This window comes from Cyprinodon tularosa, unplaced genomic scaffold (assembly GCF_016077235.1).
Source record: "Cyprinodon tularosa strain WSP-4 unplaced genomic scaffold, ASM1607723v1 ctg66, whole genome shotgun sequence".
Classification (NCBI taxonomy): Eukaryota; Metazoa; Chordata; class Actinopteri; order Cyprinodontiformes; family Cyprinodontidae; genus Cyprinodon; species Cyprinodon tularosa.
The window spans coordinates 1,069,658-1,086,082 of record NW_024039407.1 but is presented as its reverse complement, the minus strand read 5'-3'; the positions used below and the strand labels follow the sequence as shown (position 1 = coordinate 1,086,082).

Sequence of the window (16,425 nt, the reverse complement as noted above, 5' to 3'; positions counted from 1 at the left end):
GTGGTTAAGTCAAATTCAGGTGCTGAACTATGTCGTCGATATTGCTCTGTTCTTCCTGGAGATATTCCAGAAGAAGATTATGTTGTAAGCCCGACAGCAGGGTGAGTAGCATTAGCAGCAACGCGCCATTGTTGTTGTGATACTGTGTCGCGCATGCGTGTTTAGAAGCGACGCTATGACGCATGCGTGTAAAAAAAAATATGCGGTTAGAGCGTAAAGATGGAAACGCGAAAACTGCGTTTCGAAATCTTCCCACTCTGAAGGCTGAATAAAAAAAAGATTGTTTACAGACCCCGAAACGCCGGCTTCGTGTGGATGAGAGGCTGGTTTGGTGAAAAATTTGTGCGTTTAGGCCAGGGTTCGTCTTCGTGTGGACGGGGCCTCAGAGTACAGCCGCTGCTCCTCCACATCGAGAGGAGCCAGTTGAAGTGGCTAGGCCATCTAGTTAGGATGCATCCTGGACGGTTCTGCGGTGAGGTGTTCCGGGAACATCCCATGGGGAGGAGAACCAGGACCCACTGGAGGTACTATGTTTCTCGGCTGGCCTTGGAAGGCATTGGATTCCCTCGGAGGAGCTGGACCAAGTGGGGAGAGGGACGTCTGGGTCTCTCTGCTGAAGCTGCTACCCCCCGCAACCCGACCCCGGATAAGCGGAAGAGGATGGATGGATGGATGGGTGGATGGATGGATGGGTGGGTGGATGGATGGATGGGTGGGTGGATGGAAAGTCCAACTAACCAGATGAATGCGATTAATATTCAGTGCACTGATTGGGATGTGGTTTGTATTAAATTTCTCTGATGTGTAACTTGCTTATTTATGGAGTCGGCAATCTTTTGCCACGCTGTTTGATGTATTTCATGACGCCACCATGTTTTACTTTTGAGACTGTTTTTTCTTCTTCACATTTCTGCAGGATTGGTTTTTGTTTTTGTTTTTATTTGTTTTTGATTGGTCTGCTACCTTGGACCAACCCTTAATACGTGTGTGCTCAAAGATTCATGATCAGTTCAAGCTGGACTGAGTTGGCGAGTTTATAACCAGCTTTGTGGTCCTGTTGATCCAGACTGCTCCTATTTTTGAGCTATTTAAACTGGATAGACTGGAAGTAATCCCACTACGTTGAGTTCGCTTCATGGTACAGCCCTCAGCATCTTTAGTTATCTAACCAGCTTAAGGTAGCTGTAAAGCAAATTCCTTTTCACAAGTTTAAAAACAATTTTTGCTAGGTGTTGGCTTCTGCAAGTAAATGGGTAAAATGGCCCTTGGGGGCCCTGAAAGTGCTATTTGGGGAAACTCAGCTATCCAACCAGCGCATGCGCTTTAGGAACTGTCATTAACACTGTCACTCCCCTGTAAAACCTGCCCATATTTGACTCACTCGTGCTATTACTCAACACCCGCAGCGAAAGGTTTCACCCGACCACCATCACCCTCATGTAGTTGAGGATAAAGGGCTCCTTCTGACCTCAGCGCTCTCTATCAGTGACATGTTCTAATCTGATCCATCTCCAGGTCTGGAAAAACAGTTGTCCAAGAGCAATATATTATCAAACAGGGTTACCTAACAGGGCACTATGGGTTTGAATAACATAGTTTCATAACAAGGGGAAAACTCATATTGTATCTGTATTGACCCTCATCATATATAAAGGTTGATGTAATACTGCTCCTGAACTCTATCTTCTCCCTTCTTTTTTTCAGCAATGCTGAAACGCTATTCACTTGCATTTTGTTGTTGACTCCTGTCCAATCCAACAAATCAAGTATGCATGCAGCAACAGTGGGGAGCAAAAAGTGCCTTTTAAATTGACAAAGCCTCCTGGAGAACCTGGCTCAGTTTCAGCAGCCTTCTGCCATGGCCGACTGGGGTTCAATGAGATAGATGCAGACTTTTAAAAATATGCAGATACACAAAAGGTAACTGTTAACTATAGCTCTCCAGGCAGGCAGGCAAGCTTTGAGTCAGCTCCCACGTCAAAGGATAAAATTGGAGCACATACAGTAAGTCACAGTAAAAGAAACATGATAACACTGAAAAAATAGGCCCAACTCCAACATCTTTAAACAAAGATGTTTATGGCAGCAGCACAGCTGATATTTAAATCCAAGATGGATTCATAGTCATACAGGAGCAGACAAGATGAAGCTACTCTGACAAGGAAAAGCAAAGAGATGGTCCTCCAGCAGCCTAAACATATAGCAGCATTAATTTATTGAAAATGACCCAGAAAAACCTGATTATTTTGGATGAGGTTTGAGAACCTAAAGCCAAGGTTTCAAGTAAGGAAGGCGTTTATATTAGTGCAGCAGTTTAAATCAGTCCAGTTTATATACTTGGTGCCGATTCAAAACGGGTGTAATTTTAAGGCTTTTCAAAACACAAATGGGTTACATGAAACACTAATTAGGGTTTGTGTGGCACCCTTTCTTTTTTTTCTTTCTTTTTTTAAGGGTGTGGCACCCTTTATATTTCGGGACAGTTTAAACCCTGTCCCCGATGATGTTCTTAATTTGATCTAAAGACATGGCTCCTGATTGTATTAATGAATCGACAAAAACATGCACGTATTTACGGACACTAATACAGGAAAAAAAATAAAATAAATAACTACAAAAACTATCTTCTGGCTTATACATCAGTCTATCTCTACTTTTGAGGTATTCAAGGAAGAAAAGAGAATTACCAAAGGTTCTATGCTTGGCCCATTTTTATTCTGCAAAATATTCTTGAACAAATATTTTGAATTAAACTTTTCATTTTTGCTCAGATGATGCGGTTATATATCAACAACCACTCCTGGTAATATATTTTACAAAGCATCAAAGTGTTGATAACGTATTATTGATTGCATTTAATTTTGCATCAAAATCATGCAGCATGACATAGCAAGTTGTTCTGAGTTTTTATGAATTAAACAGGCTTATTTTCAAACAAATATCCTATATTTAGTAGTAGGAATAATAGCGAAAGCCCATCTCTTTGTGGTGACAGAGGGAGAATACTTTTGAGCTCAACATGCTATAATGGAGATAGGTGGAAACATTGACTTTATTACATTGATCTTCAGTATTAACCTATCGGTCTACAAACGATTCTAGGAAATGACAATATCATCAAAGTAGCTCTTTGATGTCAAATACTTAAATCAAATTACAAACTGAACAAAAGTTTTAAGTGCTTGTTACTTTGCATACATTTGATTTCTATTCTATTGAAATGTTAACGCAATTTTTTTGTAGTGTGTTTGTTTCTTCTGCATTTTGTATATTTTGGCTGTCTGTAGTGGACCTAACAGAAATCGACATACCTTATTTTTAAGCTGCAAAATAATAAAGCCAAATTAATCATGGCAGGTTCCTCAATTCTTTGTAGATAGGTTTTAAGATAGATATATATTTTTGTAGCGTTTGAGCAAGAAATAAAATGAGCAAGGAAAAAAACCAGGATTAGAACTCAAAAGCTTATTTCCTCATTTAAAATATAAATGTTTTACAAGTGGAGATAGACTAAATCATGTTTTGGGCTTTACAGACGCCAGGTTTTTCTTGAAAAGGGTTGTTTTAAAAGCTGTTTAAATTAATCTAAATAATTCCTTTATAATGTAGTGTTATTTGTGGATTTATATCTAATTACGCCGAATACAATATAGTCTAATTTAAAAGCTAAAGTAGTAAAAAAAATATCTTTCTAAGGAAGCCAAGTTGGCTGAATTTTATCTTTAAACATTTTCGCAGTTCCTCCTTCTGAAGTAGCTTTTAGCAACAATGGAGAAGAACCACTCCTCTACAAACCAGGAGAAACGTCCAGCAGAACCTGCCTCTGTTACAAGCAGCCATCTGCTCCAAATGCACAGGAGCTGAAAATACAGAAAGAAGCACTGCTTCCATCTATTAGACCCACAGTTAGACATAAGAGATGCTTAACAAAACAGTCTTGACGAGATCAGCACAAATAGAGGTAGAAAAGATCAGTTTTTGGGTTGACTTTGATCTGATCACCTTCAGCCAGGGGCAGATCCGTTAAACCTGATCCAAATGAAATTATCTTAGAACATTTTTCCTCAAGTTGATTTGTCTTTTTTTGTACACATATCTCATAACTCTTTAAACGTTATGACTCATGTAATTCAAGATGCCAGAAAGTTATACTGGGACTAAAGTTTTGCTTCTTTTCTGACGTCTGATCGGTGCTGCTGGCTCGTTAGTAACTACCATGCAGACCAAGCCTGGATCTTTGGATCCTCCCTTCCATTTTCAGTTTCACGCTGGCCTCTGCCGGCATGCCCCCCCCGTTTGCCTTGTGCACAATGTTGTTACAAGGCCCCGCATGGCAGCTTTAATGATACAGTGTCTCTGTCTGGCTCCCTGCTTCTCCGATAGAGGCTGTTTAAACTGTTTCCTGAGCTGAGGATGGATCCCATGACAACTCCATAAATATTTACAAGAACCAGCCATCCCGCTTTGCTTGAGGAGCACTTGTCTGCAGGCTATCTCTATGATGTTTTTCTTCTTTTTTTTCTGTTCCTTTGTTGTCTTTCACTACTGTAGGATGTGAAGCTTTGATTATTTTTCTTTGGATGTTGTCGACGTCTCTTTATTTTGTTTGTACTCAACTGTTTTTACAAGTCCTGCTTCTGTCTTTGCTCATCAGTATTATCGTATGAAAGGAATGTCAGGATGTCAGTTTTCTAGTATGTTTAAAAAGTAGGTCCAGCTCTGCACCAAATCTGATGTGGAAAATTGTGAAAATTATCCAGAACTAGATCATGATGGATTAAATTATAAAATAAAGGCAATATTGCTTAAAATCTTTTTTTCAAACCCATTCTGATTGAAGATTCATAATAAAAAGTACCAAACAATATGTATTACTTTCAAAAACTAGCTTTTATTTCAATCATCCTCTCTGGGAGGTGACCTTAATTTAAAGTGAACTAAAAATTGAAGCTGTTAAACATGCTTCTAAACACCGTTTACTTTGGTGGTATCACACAGTAACCAAGTTGATCAGTTAAGAGTACACAGCTAGAAATAAAAAATAATTAACTGATGTTACTCTGAGCTAGTGGTGGAAATAACCCCAGATTTTCCACAAAAAAAAATAAATCTTCATAAACAGAAAATTCACCCAGCTCTAATAAAGTATGTCCTTTCATTCACTGGTTCACAATATTTCCGTTTTTCAGTTGTTCTGCTTTTTTTTTTATTCACAAAAGAAATGTTACAGCTACAGGCCTTTGCAGTATTTTATCCCTTATGATCCTTTTTGCTTTTTTTTTTTTTTTTACAAAAAAAACCTCGAATGTAGTTTATTGAGATATTGTGTTAAAATCCAGCATAAAGTAATACACAGTTTAGGAAAAAATAAAGAATATTCTGTTCTTATTATTTGCTATAAATCTGAAAAGTGTGGCACGGTTTTGTATTTCACCCACACGCATACTCTAAAATATTTTGATTGCAGCTCTGATTGTATGTTTAACATCTTTGTTCTGCTGTCAGGTGAACTTCCTCCCCAGTATCGACTGTTTGATTATCAGATTTCCTTCCAACAATCATGGTAGATGTCATTTTTCTTAGAGTGCCACAGAAGATGAAAAATAAGAAATAAAGCAATTGCACACCAGATGTATCTGGAGGAATAATTGTATTCCACTTTATAATTATCTGCTACTTTGTGTTGGTTGGTCTTATATTAAAATGTGTTAAAGTTCCAGGATTGTGAATATTTGTGCTTTGATTGAGTAGCATCAAGACAAGAGTTTAAACATAGATATTAATCGGATTATTCTGTTGATCTCGGATATTTTTCTCTTTTCATGATTAAATAAATGATCAGGTTATCATCAATTAATGGGGTGCATGTCGTTGTCAGATGATGGGAAGATCTTCCATGGCAGCGGAGTTGGAGATGCTTTTGGCCCCCGCTGCTTCAAAGGGGACATCATGGGCTGCGGCATCATGTTCCCACGGGACTACAGCCTGGATAGAGAAGGTTCAGATACAATAAAATATATATACATATATTTAAAAAAATGTTCTACCTGTTTTTGGAAAATCACAAGTCAACCCTCAGTTATTTAACCCCCCCACCGCACCCCATATTGTGCACAGCTGATGTGGAGGACTGGGATCGACTGGAGGGCCATCCCAGTCAACAGGGCATCCAGAATGTTCTGTATCTTAACGGTGAAGAGGAGGAAGAGGATGACGAGGAAGGGGAAGAGATCCCTCAGGAACAGCAGGGGAGGAAGGTGACGGTGAGTTAGGCTTTATAGCAAGGAAACACATTATTACAAAAATATACAACATGCAATCATGTTGGTAAATGTTGAGATAATATCTCTTGCCATTATAACACATAAAGTTAAAATATTATTGTTCTGCTTTCGGTTCAAAGCAGACATAAACTGTAGGAAAAATGTTTAAATTCCATATTGAACACAAGGTTTTAGTGTAAAGGTTGCTTCTATCAAATAGTTTAACCCTGACAATGGTTCAACTTAGCTGTAGCTTCTTATCATATTTGAAATCTATTTATCCCTCACTTTTAATGCTACATCAAACAACAAATATCATTAAATTCATAAGGGGGACAGACAGCCTGAATGCAGGACGCTTAACCAGTGGTTCTTTGAGATATTTGGTTCTTTCCCTTGACATGACTTGACAGTAGGCCTGGGCAATTAATTATATAAAATAATTAATTACATGTGTAATATAATCACAATTTAACAAAATGCAATTTTCCAAGAGTAGAGACACTTTAGGTGTTAATTTAGTACCTATACATTTAAAAACATAGTGGAGAATTTTTGGAATTTTGTAAAAGACCTGCCCTCTCCACTTAACAAAAAAAAAAATGCACATTTACAACTCTGTACCTTCTCCCGAGAGGGAACTCCTATTAAACACATGTGAGAGCTTGCTGGAGCCCATTTCTCCTCGTGCACGCTCTGTTTAAAAGTTGATGTTTGCATCACTGATACAAAGCTTACTTTCCAAAACAAGATTTGCAATTTTTCCACTATGTCAGACTCACCACCGGTAAGTGAAAATGGGGACGAGCACTTAGGACGGCCTTACGTAAACATATCACCAGAATTATTGACAATTAGGTGGACCACTTATTTTGACGATCCACCCCGAAATAGAAAGTCCTCCACTATACCTTTAACAAAGGCAGAACACTAACTGTCTCACTTCAGCCCATTGGGTGGTGATAATTCACTAAAATAAGTTTTCCACCAGACAAGAGGGAAGGAGATGCAGAAAATGTGAGATCTATGCATGAAAGTTAAACGGTAACAATAGACTTAGAACATCCAGGATTTCAAGATCATGAAATGTCTACATTATTGTGATTAATGCAAAAGGAAAATCAAACAGAATTTGCTACAATGAATGAAAAAAATTGCAGTTTTGATTTTTGGCAAAATTGTTCAGCCCTCTTTTGCAGCTTTACTTGATTTGCAAACTTGCATCTAAATGGCCCACACCTCTTTTGCAACGACTTTAACATTTCAGACCAAAGTTGAGATGTTTGGCCATAAATTGTGTCACCAATCATAGCTAAATATAGGAGTGGATAAGACAAAAAAATCCTGGACATTAATGTATCTTTGAATCAAATGTGAAGCCATCTTTTCAAAATCTGAAGCTTGGTGTAAATTGAACAATGATCCGAGACACAGCTGCAAATTTACAACAGAACGGCTGAAATAAAAAGCTAATAATCAACAATCAGCAATGATTGTTTAAAATCCATGCCTGTCTGAAAAGCTGTTCTTAGTCCTTAAGAGAGCGGTGGAGAAACAGATGTACCCTAATGAACTGAAGCAGCGTCACCAAAACAATGAATGTTGTGGAGACAATATCAGCATCCATCTCCAGAACTGGCTGCTGGAGCAACAGGAAGGAACCCTGAAAACCATTGGCTCTGCCTCTCATTGTAGAGTTTGTTCTGAGAAACACAAGCAGGCACATGTTCTGAGGAGGAAAGGTTCTGATCCAAGTCGAGTCTTATCTTTTATGGCTTCTACTTGTTAAAAAATCTGGTTTAATTTTATGTAAGTCAGCCTTCACTGAAATTCAAACTCAGAACTGAAAATTTTTAAATATGCAAAGTTACTTTTTCAGGGGACCTAAGAAATCACCATAGTGATTAAAATCAGTCTCAAAAATGATTCATTTTGATTCATTTATATTTAGAAAAACTATAAAAAAGTAATAGAGAGAGAAATCATTTCACTTACATTATTTTCTATAACAACATAAAAAAATCAGAACAATAAAAAAAATCCATCTGCATATATAAGGATATGTAATTTATACAAACTTCACAATTATGTCTATTGTATAAATAAATAAAAGTTTAGGCCTCAAAACTGGACCCTGTAGGACTCCATATTTAATGTGTTTTAGGTGAAATATTGGATTAAGTATATGAACTGTTTTTGTTTGTATTTGCTTGTCAGACAATAGCTCAACCATTTATAGACATCATCTATTATTTTATAAGCCAGAACATTTGAAAGTAACAAATTATGTTTAAAGTCCCTAAAACATTTGTTAAATTCATGAACATTAAGCATTAAGATACTATCAGTTGTTGTTTTTGTACCACCCATTTTTTTAATAGATTATTTAAAATCTTCTTTATTATTATTTTAAGCATCCTATTTTAAGCATTTATTAGTTATTTTAAGCATCCATTAACCATAGTTTAAATGTTATCTGAGGTTAACTTGAGGTTCAGATATTTAGTCTGCAAACACGCTGCCAGGGTCGTAAAGCTCTGCTTTAGAAAACAGGAAAAGCTAAAGCATCCTGGAAGGACGGACTTACCTCTTAGAGACCCTTAAGTCAGCGTCATCGAATCAGTGAGGGATTAATAAAAAAGACAAATGTTCCAAATGTTATTTTTACCCTGCATGAAGTTATTGAATAACAGTTTCTCTCTACTTCCATAAAAGTTTAAAAAACAATCCACTGGACTTGGTTTCCAAGGTTTGAAGATGTTTCGCATCCCGTCCAGGAAGCTTTCTCAATTTAAATGTCTGGATCCGCAGTGAGTTTGAGGCTTTATATAGACAAGGCCTTGTATTGCTTGGAAACATGCAAATTGAAACTTACGAGCGGGTCGTTTGGTTCCATTGTTAGCCTGTAATGTCTGAAACCTGTCTATGATTGTGCAAGGTCAGTCGTTAAAGGCAGGATTGTTCACCTGGCTGAAGAGAGGAGGTGCTTGATACCTGGAAGGAATCAACTCAATAATCCATCTGTGCTGGTTCTCCACCTGTTTATTAGTCCATCTACCTATAAAAAATGTTTTTAGTCGTTATGAAAAAAACTTGTAGAGAATTTAAAATGTTTTTAAAAGAAAAAGAAATAGAAAAACCTGAAATCCTTGCTTAAGATATAAAACATCCCCAGAAGAAATATTATTTTGTCAATAATTAGAATATAGTCAAAGTATAATTTTGGGGAGAGGCGACCTAGTGGTTAGGGCATAGAGCTTGAAATCCTGAGGTTCCAAAATAGGTAAACAATCCACTGGACTTTGTTTCCAAGTTTGAAAACATTACCCTTCCGATCCAGGCAGCTTTTTCAATTCAAAATATCAGGAATAGCGTTTAGTTCGAGGTTTTATACAGTAGCCCCTCGAACTCAAAGCTATTCCTGACATTTTGGAACTAAAAAGCTTTTTGGATGGGAAGCGCAACGTCTTCAAACTTGGAAACAAAGTCCAGTGGATTGTTTTTTAACTTTTTTGGAATGACTACGACCTGATTGACTGAGAATCTTCACCAAAATCCTGAGGTTCTGAGTTCGAGCCTCACTCCCACAGACTGCCACTCTGGGTCTCTGAGCAAGACCCCTAACCCCACACTGCTCCCCGGGCGCCGCACAATGGCAGCCCACTGCTCCCTAATGGGATGGGTTAAATGCAGAGGTAAATAACTCCAATGTGAGATCAATAAAGTTCAATATTATTATTATTATTGTTATTATTTTAGATAGTGCCTGTCTAGAAGAGTATGTGTGTGTGTCATTTATTCAATTTTTATATATTTGTCTCCTTAGAGAGTTTGAAGATGAACGAGAACCTGGCTTAGGTCTTTTAGTTACCAGCTATGTTAGTTTGAACCCACATCTACTTTTTCACTTTGCTGCATTTATTTGGCGCCACCTGTTGATCATTTTGTTTTAAAAACCTTTGAAATATCTCCCATCCATACCAGAGCCTATAAGTTTTATCCATCAGCTCAACAAACCTTCATGAGGCACCTCTAACCTGTCGGCTTCCTGGCACCGCCTCACAGAGCGAGACACTCAGAAGGACCATGGCCGTTATTTCATATTAGTCCTGAGGGCAGAAACCAAAGCCACTTGCAGCACTTTCTTATTTGTTTGCTGCCCGGATCTCGGTTCACACTGCAACGTGTGCCCTGCAGCTCTCCCTGCGCTCCTATCCACCAGCGGTTCCGGGCTGCTGCTGTTTCAAACTCAGAGGTTCTGACTTTGCCTCGACTCGCCTGCACGCTTGCGCAAGCAGGGGCCAGGGGGGTCAGTGAGAGGGGGCGAGGGAGAGCGGGGCCGAAACCCAGCTGGGTGAGGGAGCAGAACGGGCTGGGATCTAATCCAGGGATTTGTCGGTATTTATTCAGCAGGACACATTAGTCTCAATGTGGCGGTACAGCACGCACTGTTCTGCTGTTGTTCAGACTAATGAAATACGTTTCTGTGGTGTGTTATTAAACAAGTTAGAGTGGGTGGCACAGTTAATGTTTGATATGTGACTCAGTCTCATTCATCAAAGAGACGGTACTCTACGGCACTTCAGGTTGTTGTTTTAGTGTCTCGCTATTTGGGCTCCGACTTTGGAGAGAAGCCGTCCGTATTAGCGTTGAAAAGCTGCGCTGACGTTCTTTAGAGAACAGCTGGAAGATGTTTGATCAGTCGCTGATTTAGTGGAGACTTGTTCTGTAAACATTGACTTTCTCCCCTTCAAGACGACAGACGTTACACTCTCACCTATTTGTTTAACCATATTTCCTAATTGCACTTAATTCCTGTTTGGGACTCCTGAACCGAGAGCTCTCCGATGATGTTTGTCTTCTTAGAACGCGTTCTGGAAAGATTTTTCCTTGTACCCAGTCAGTGGTTTTACCATCATTGGGAGGGTACTTTTCAGGGATGGAAATGAACATTTCCTTCCATTCATTCAAACCACCAAAGGGTTCTGTCAATCCATAACCAGATAGAAGCCAAGACTTGTCTTCTAAATAGCTATAAAGCACCACAATCAAGATAAAACAAGAGCATCTTATTCAAACTTTAACATTTTCAATTCAGAGTCTGGGACAGCAGTTATAAACTACCCACCATCATGGATGCCTATCTTGACTTTTCAACAGTTACTAACACTGCGTACCCAAAGAGGGCTGCTGTACGACTCTGAAAGGACATTGCCGACTTTTTCTAACAAAAACACCAAAAGGATGTTATCATGATGGCTTATAAACAGTAAGATTTAAGGAACGGAGCTTTGAGCGGATTTCCTTGCTGCAAGGTTCTCTTGTTCTGAACATTTCAGCAGAGTACTTTCTACTTGACTCGTGCACATTGCAACAACCAAAATATTTGGGTTCACTTTTTTAGATAGTTTTATGTTACGTTTGCTACTATTAAGAAGAAGCTGGGATTTACATATTATGATCTTGTTAATTTCCCAATATGTAAAGCTCATTTTTAAATGATTTACATGGTTTGTGTTTACCAGTCCTTAAAACTTAAGGTATAAACAGTCATGCTCTAATAAAATGTATAATATTAGCTTGTATGCTGGGAGGACGGAGGTGTCCAAGAGACATCAGATGTCATACCTCAGTTGACTCCTCCTGATGTGGAAAAGAGAAGCGGCTCTACTCGCTCTTCACACTACCTCTAAAGCAGAGCCCGGCCACCTTACGGAAGGCTCATTTCAAATTTAGACAGACTTTATTGTCATTTTATACACAGAGTGTACACAAAAAGAAAATTTGTTCAGTACAGCTCGCAAGACATTTTCATTTTTTAAAGTGCAGCCGTTATAAAAGGTGAGCAGTAGTGACAAATGTAAACATACGACTGTATACGAGTTAGTTTCCAACTTTTAGGGTTCTTTTTTTTTAACCCCATTTTATACAACATTAGACAGTCTAATGGCAGTTGGGAGGAAACTGTTCTGGAATCATCTTCACCTGCATCGAATGATTCGAAGCCTCTTCGCAGAGGGCAGCAGGGAGAACAGTCCATGGTGGGGGGGTGAGGGGTCATTTATAATGTTTAACGGCTCGGGACACGCAGCGCTGGGATGAAATGTCTTTCATGGAGGGAAGAGGAGCCCCCATGATCCTCTCTGCTGTTCTCACCTTCTTCCAGTCTGAGGTGCTGCAGCCTCCACACCACACAGTGAGACAGCTGGTCAGAACGCTCTCTATGGTGCTTCTGTAGAAGTTGGTGAGGATGGGTGGGGGCAGGTGGGCTTTCCTCATCCTCAGCAGGAAGTACATGCACTTATGTGCCCTTTTGACCAGTGATGTGGGGTTTACAGTCCAGGTGAGGTTGTCTGTAATGTGCAGTAAATATTCAGCCATTAGCATCCAGGATCTCATTGTTTCGGTCGTGATTCAGATTTAACGATCAATCTCCGGCTCCACCCTCCCTCACCACCACCCCAGTCTGCCATGACAGCCCAACAACATCCAGACACCTGAGGTAATGAGGGCCGATCTCATCCACCAAGGAGTTAAATCAGCATTTTACAAACTTGTTTTTCACTAAAAAGGTTATAAAAACGTGTGGTTATAAATAACAATCTTAACAGCTTTAAAAACAACCGTCTTTAGTTTAATTTGATAATCTTCAAGCCCTCTTAGTAACGACCACTCTCCTCTAATTTCATGATTAAAAGTAGGGCATGTTTTTCGATAAATTAAATAAAACATCCTAAGTACAATGGAAAAAATAGAATTCTAGATAAGTCATTTTTTTCTTAAAAAAGAGTGCATTTCCTCTTGAATTGAGGAGGAAAGACATTTTGCCAATGGAACAAGACAATTTACATTTAAAATAAGGAAACACAATTGCGTGCATATTATCTAATTATCTTAGTTTTAGAGTAAAAATACTTATTGTATTGGAATATCATCTTTTTACCTACTCAAAGGCAAATACACTTAATTTAAGAAATGTTGACTTATTTCTAGATCGTTTTTGCAGTGTATTTTTCTGGCACATAGTTTTTAGACGGCATATGCAGAGATAAGGGGGTTAGAAATCTGCTAAAATCGTCTCACCCCTCTCTGCCTAAAACACACAAGACTTTATCCCTGAACCTCACCTCCAAAAAAACAACCCTGTTAACACATATCCCAACTGCTGAGAGATCAGAGGTCCGTTGTAGAAATCAAACCCACTTCTTACGTTCGAATGTTAAACCTGCCGATGCTGCTTTTGGGTTCATCCTGTCAATCTGCATTTGAGTGGTAGCTCTCATTGCTTTTTCTCTGTTGTCTTCTAGGTGTTTTTCACCAGGAACGGGAAACTCATGGGCCGACGGGAGATGGCAGTCCCCCCTGGAGGTCTCTACCCCACAGTAGGGATGCTGAGCAGTGGCGAAAAAGTAAAGGTGGACCTTCATCCTCTTAGCGGATGAGGTTAGAGAGCGCAGGCCGGAGGACGCACCATTCAGCTGCATGCACGCACATCCTACTCTGCACTGCACCGGATTTCATTTATAAAACTAATCATGGCAGTAATAACAGACGAGCAGTTCTGCATCTGTACAGTGTCAGAGCAAGCTGCAGGCAGCAGGAGACTTCAAACGGTTAATTCTATGCAATCTGCACTGCTATCATCCTCTAATGTGTCCCTCTGCATGCACTTTGTCTCCCCTCATGAGGTCCGGCACGTTGCTTTATTTTCACTTGTCTAGACCCCAAGCTAAGCAGAGAGGCCAGCGTTTGTTTCAGGGAGGACCTCCTCCCTGCTTCCTGGTCCTCCCTCTGGGCGAGGCTGCCCTCCTCTGAGCGGCCGGGGACCTCACACGCCGCTCTCCTAGAGCCGGCTGGGAGTCAGCCGTGGGGCTCCTTTGTTTCTCCAGAAAGGCAGCCTCTTGCAACATTTTCCTCAGATCATTATTTAGAAATAAACAGGTATTTGAAGCGTCTGCTGAGCAGTATCGTGTCACATATCTCGCAAAGTTTAATTTAAAGAGACAAAAAAAAAGGGTTTTAGATACATGTTCTTATTGTTTTTACAACTCATCGTTCAAAAGAGGATATTTAAATTAATGAATCCTGTTCAGGGAATATGTGTGTATTTTAGCACTTTGTGAAGTTGAAATACAGAAACTTGGGCTTTATATTCTGGATCCAAATTATGAGCAAGGACAGAAATTCTAAGATCCAGTCCAACATTAAAGGAGAAGTTCGGTTTTTTACACTTTAAGCCCATTTTCTGTAGTGTCCAGGATGAAATCGAATGATCGACACCAAAAGTTTGACAATTGCTCCTGTCTCTGCTTTTTGGCTCATTTAGAATCACCCCCTGGCTGCTTCATAATGGCTGCCATAGTGCATGTCGGATAATGTCCTTAAAACAACCTTAAACGTTCTTTTTTTTAAATATGCTACTCACCGGGTCGTCAGCGCTGTTCAATGACGTTCCAAAAAAAGTTTCGTAAAGAAAAAACGTTCCTGTAGTGTTTTATTTAGCATTTTGTAAATCCCATTGAGTTCTGTTGGAATAGTCAATATTCCCCTGCCACCGGAAACGGAAATGGGGCCTGTTTACACAGTTGTAGTCTTTTCGCTTCACTCTGTGTACTCCGAAGTCGAGGTGCTAACGTCTCTGTTAAACACTTTAAAAAACTCTGAAAATGGAATACGAAAGGTGGATTCTTGATTCTCGACGTCGGAGTACGCAGAGTGAAGCGAAAAGACTACAACTGTGTAAACAGGCCCCATTTCCGTTTCCGGTGGCAGGGGAATATTGACTATTCCTACAGAACTCAATGGGATTTACAAAATGCTAAATAAAACAAGACAGGAACGTTTTTTCTTCACGAAACTTTTTTTGGAACGTCATTGAACAGCGCTGACGACACGGTGAGTAGCATATTTTAAAAAAAGAACGTTTAAGGTTGTTTTAAGGACATTATCCGACATGCACTATGGCAGCCATTATGAAGCAGCCAGGGGGTGATTCTAAATGAGCCAAAAAGCAGAGACAGGAGCAATTGTCAAACTTTTGGTGTCGATCATTCGATTTCATCCTGGACACTACAGAAAATGGGCTTAAAGTGTAAAAAACCGAACTTCTCCTTTAAGGTATTCCTTTATGCAACTAACACAAATAGAAAAGAAAAAACTTGAAAGTCAAAAAGTAAAAGTTTACAGTTCTCTTTAATGTTTGGAAAGAAGCAAAAAGTGAAGTAAACCAACTTAAAATAAACATGTAGTTTTTCTTCCTGAAAGTTTCAATCAGTCTGCCCAAACATCCTGCATCCATTCTCGTTCTGCAGAGACCTCGTTACGAACCAATGAACTCATTCTGGTGCGTTCCAGCAGGGATGCATCTAAGCGTTCCAGGCTGGCAGCACTATGGCTTCGTATCACAAAATTCAGGTTCTCCCTTTAGTTCATTTCTAGCAATTTTATGGATTAAATTGTTCCAGTCGGATATTTGACTCATCAGATCCAGTATCAGACCAGTACTGATGTCTTTTAAGCATCGGGTGTCAGACGGAGAGCACCAGCCGTGGTTCTCTGATGCCGCAAAGCTCCAGAATTTAGCATAAAAAGTAAGAACCTTTGTGACATCTCAAATCGTTAGAAATTGTTTATTTCCGAATAATTTGTGGAGTTCAACAGAGAGAAGACTGGAAAAAATAATTTTTTATTTATATTTTCATTCTTAAATGACACGTCACGTTAAATTGAGTCCTGAATCTGCCAGAGGGACAAATCATTTCAGGTTTAACATCCCAAAAAAAAGCATAAACAAATCCACTAGAGCAGTGATAAATAAAAACCAGTGAAATATTTGATCTGGTAGGACTGTATTAAACTCAGCTGAACTGCGTGAGCGTCATGAGGTGAACTGAGGACATTTAACAGAGGAGCCAACTCTGCCGACTCGATTACTTCAGACGGCTTCATCCAAAGTTCAGCGACTGTGACCACAGATGCTCCACGGCCTCGGGCCTCCGGTCGTGTCTCTGATACAAATGATGCTGCTGCTGCAGGAGGACATCAACCCTCACTGTAATTGATGATGGAGCATAGATTCAGCCCTGCATCATTCTGAGTGGGAAGAGCGACCCATAGTCTGATTCAATGATAACAGAAGGTTGGTTACCAGCTGCGTTTTATG

General features: G+C 39.5%; 1 protein-coding gene across 3 annotated transcripts in view; it reads left to right on the top strand.

The window, feature by feature from the left end:
* Positions 1–14,218, top strand: part of spryd3 (SPRY domain containing 3) — a 72,018-nt gene extending 57,800 nt beyond the window's left edge. For 2 of the 3 annotated variants that reach the window (XM_038309290.1, XM_038309288.1), the window contains 3 exons: positions 5,879–6,004; positions 6,118–6,263; positions 13,571–14,218. In XM_038309290.1, coding sequence (XP_038165218.1) covers positions 5,879–6,004; positions 6,118–6,263; positions 13,571–13,705 — 407 coding nt within the window. In that variant the 3' untranslated portion in view covers positions 13,706–14,218. The remainder of the gene's footprint in view (positions 1–5,878; positions 6,005–6,117; positions 6,264–13,570) is intronic. The other variant, XM_038309289.1, reaches the window with a different exon arrangement.
* Positions 14,219–16,425: the final 2,207 nt, after the last annotated feature.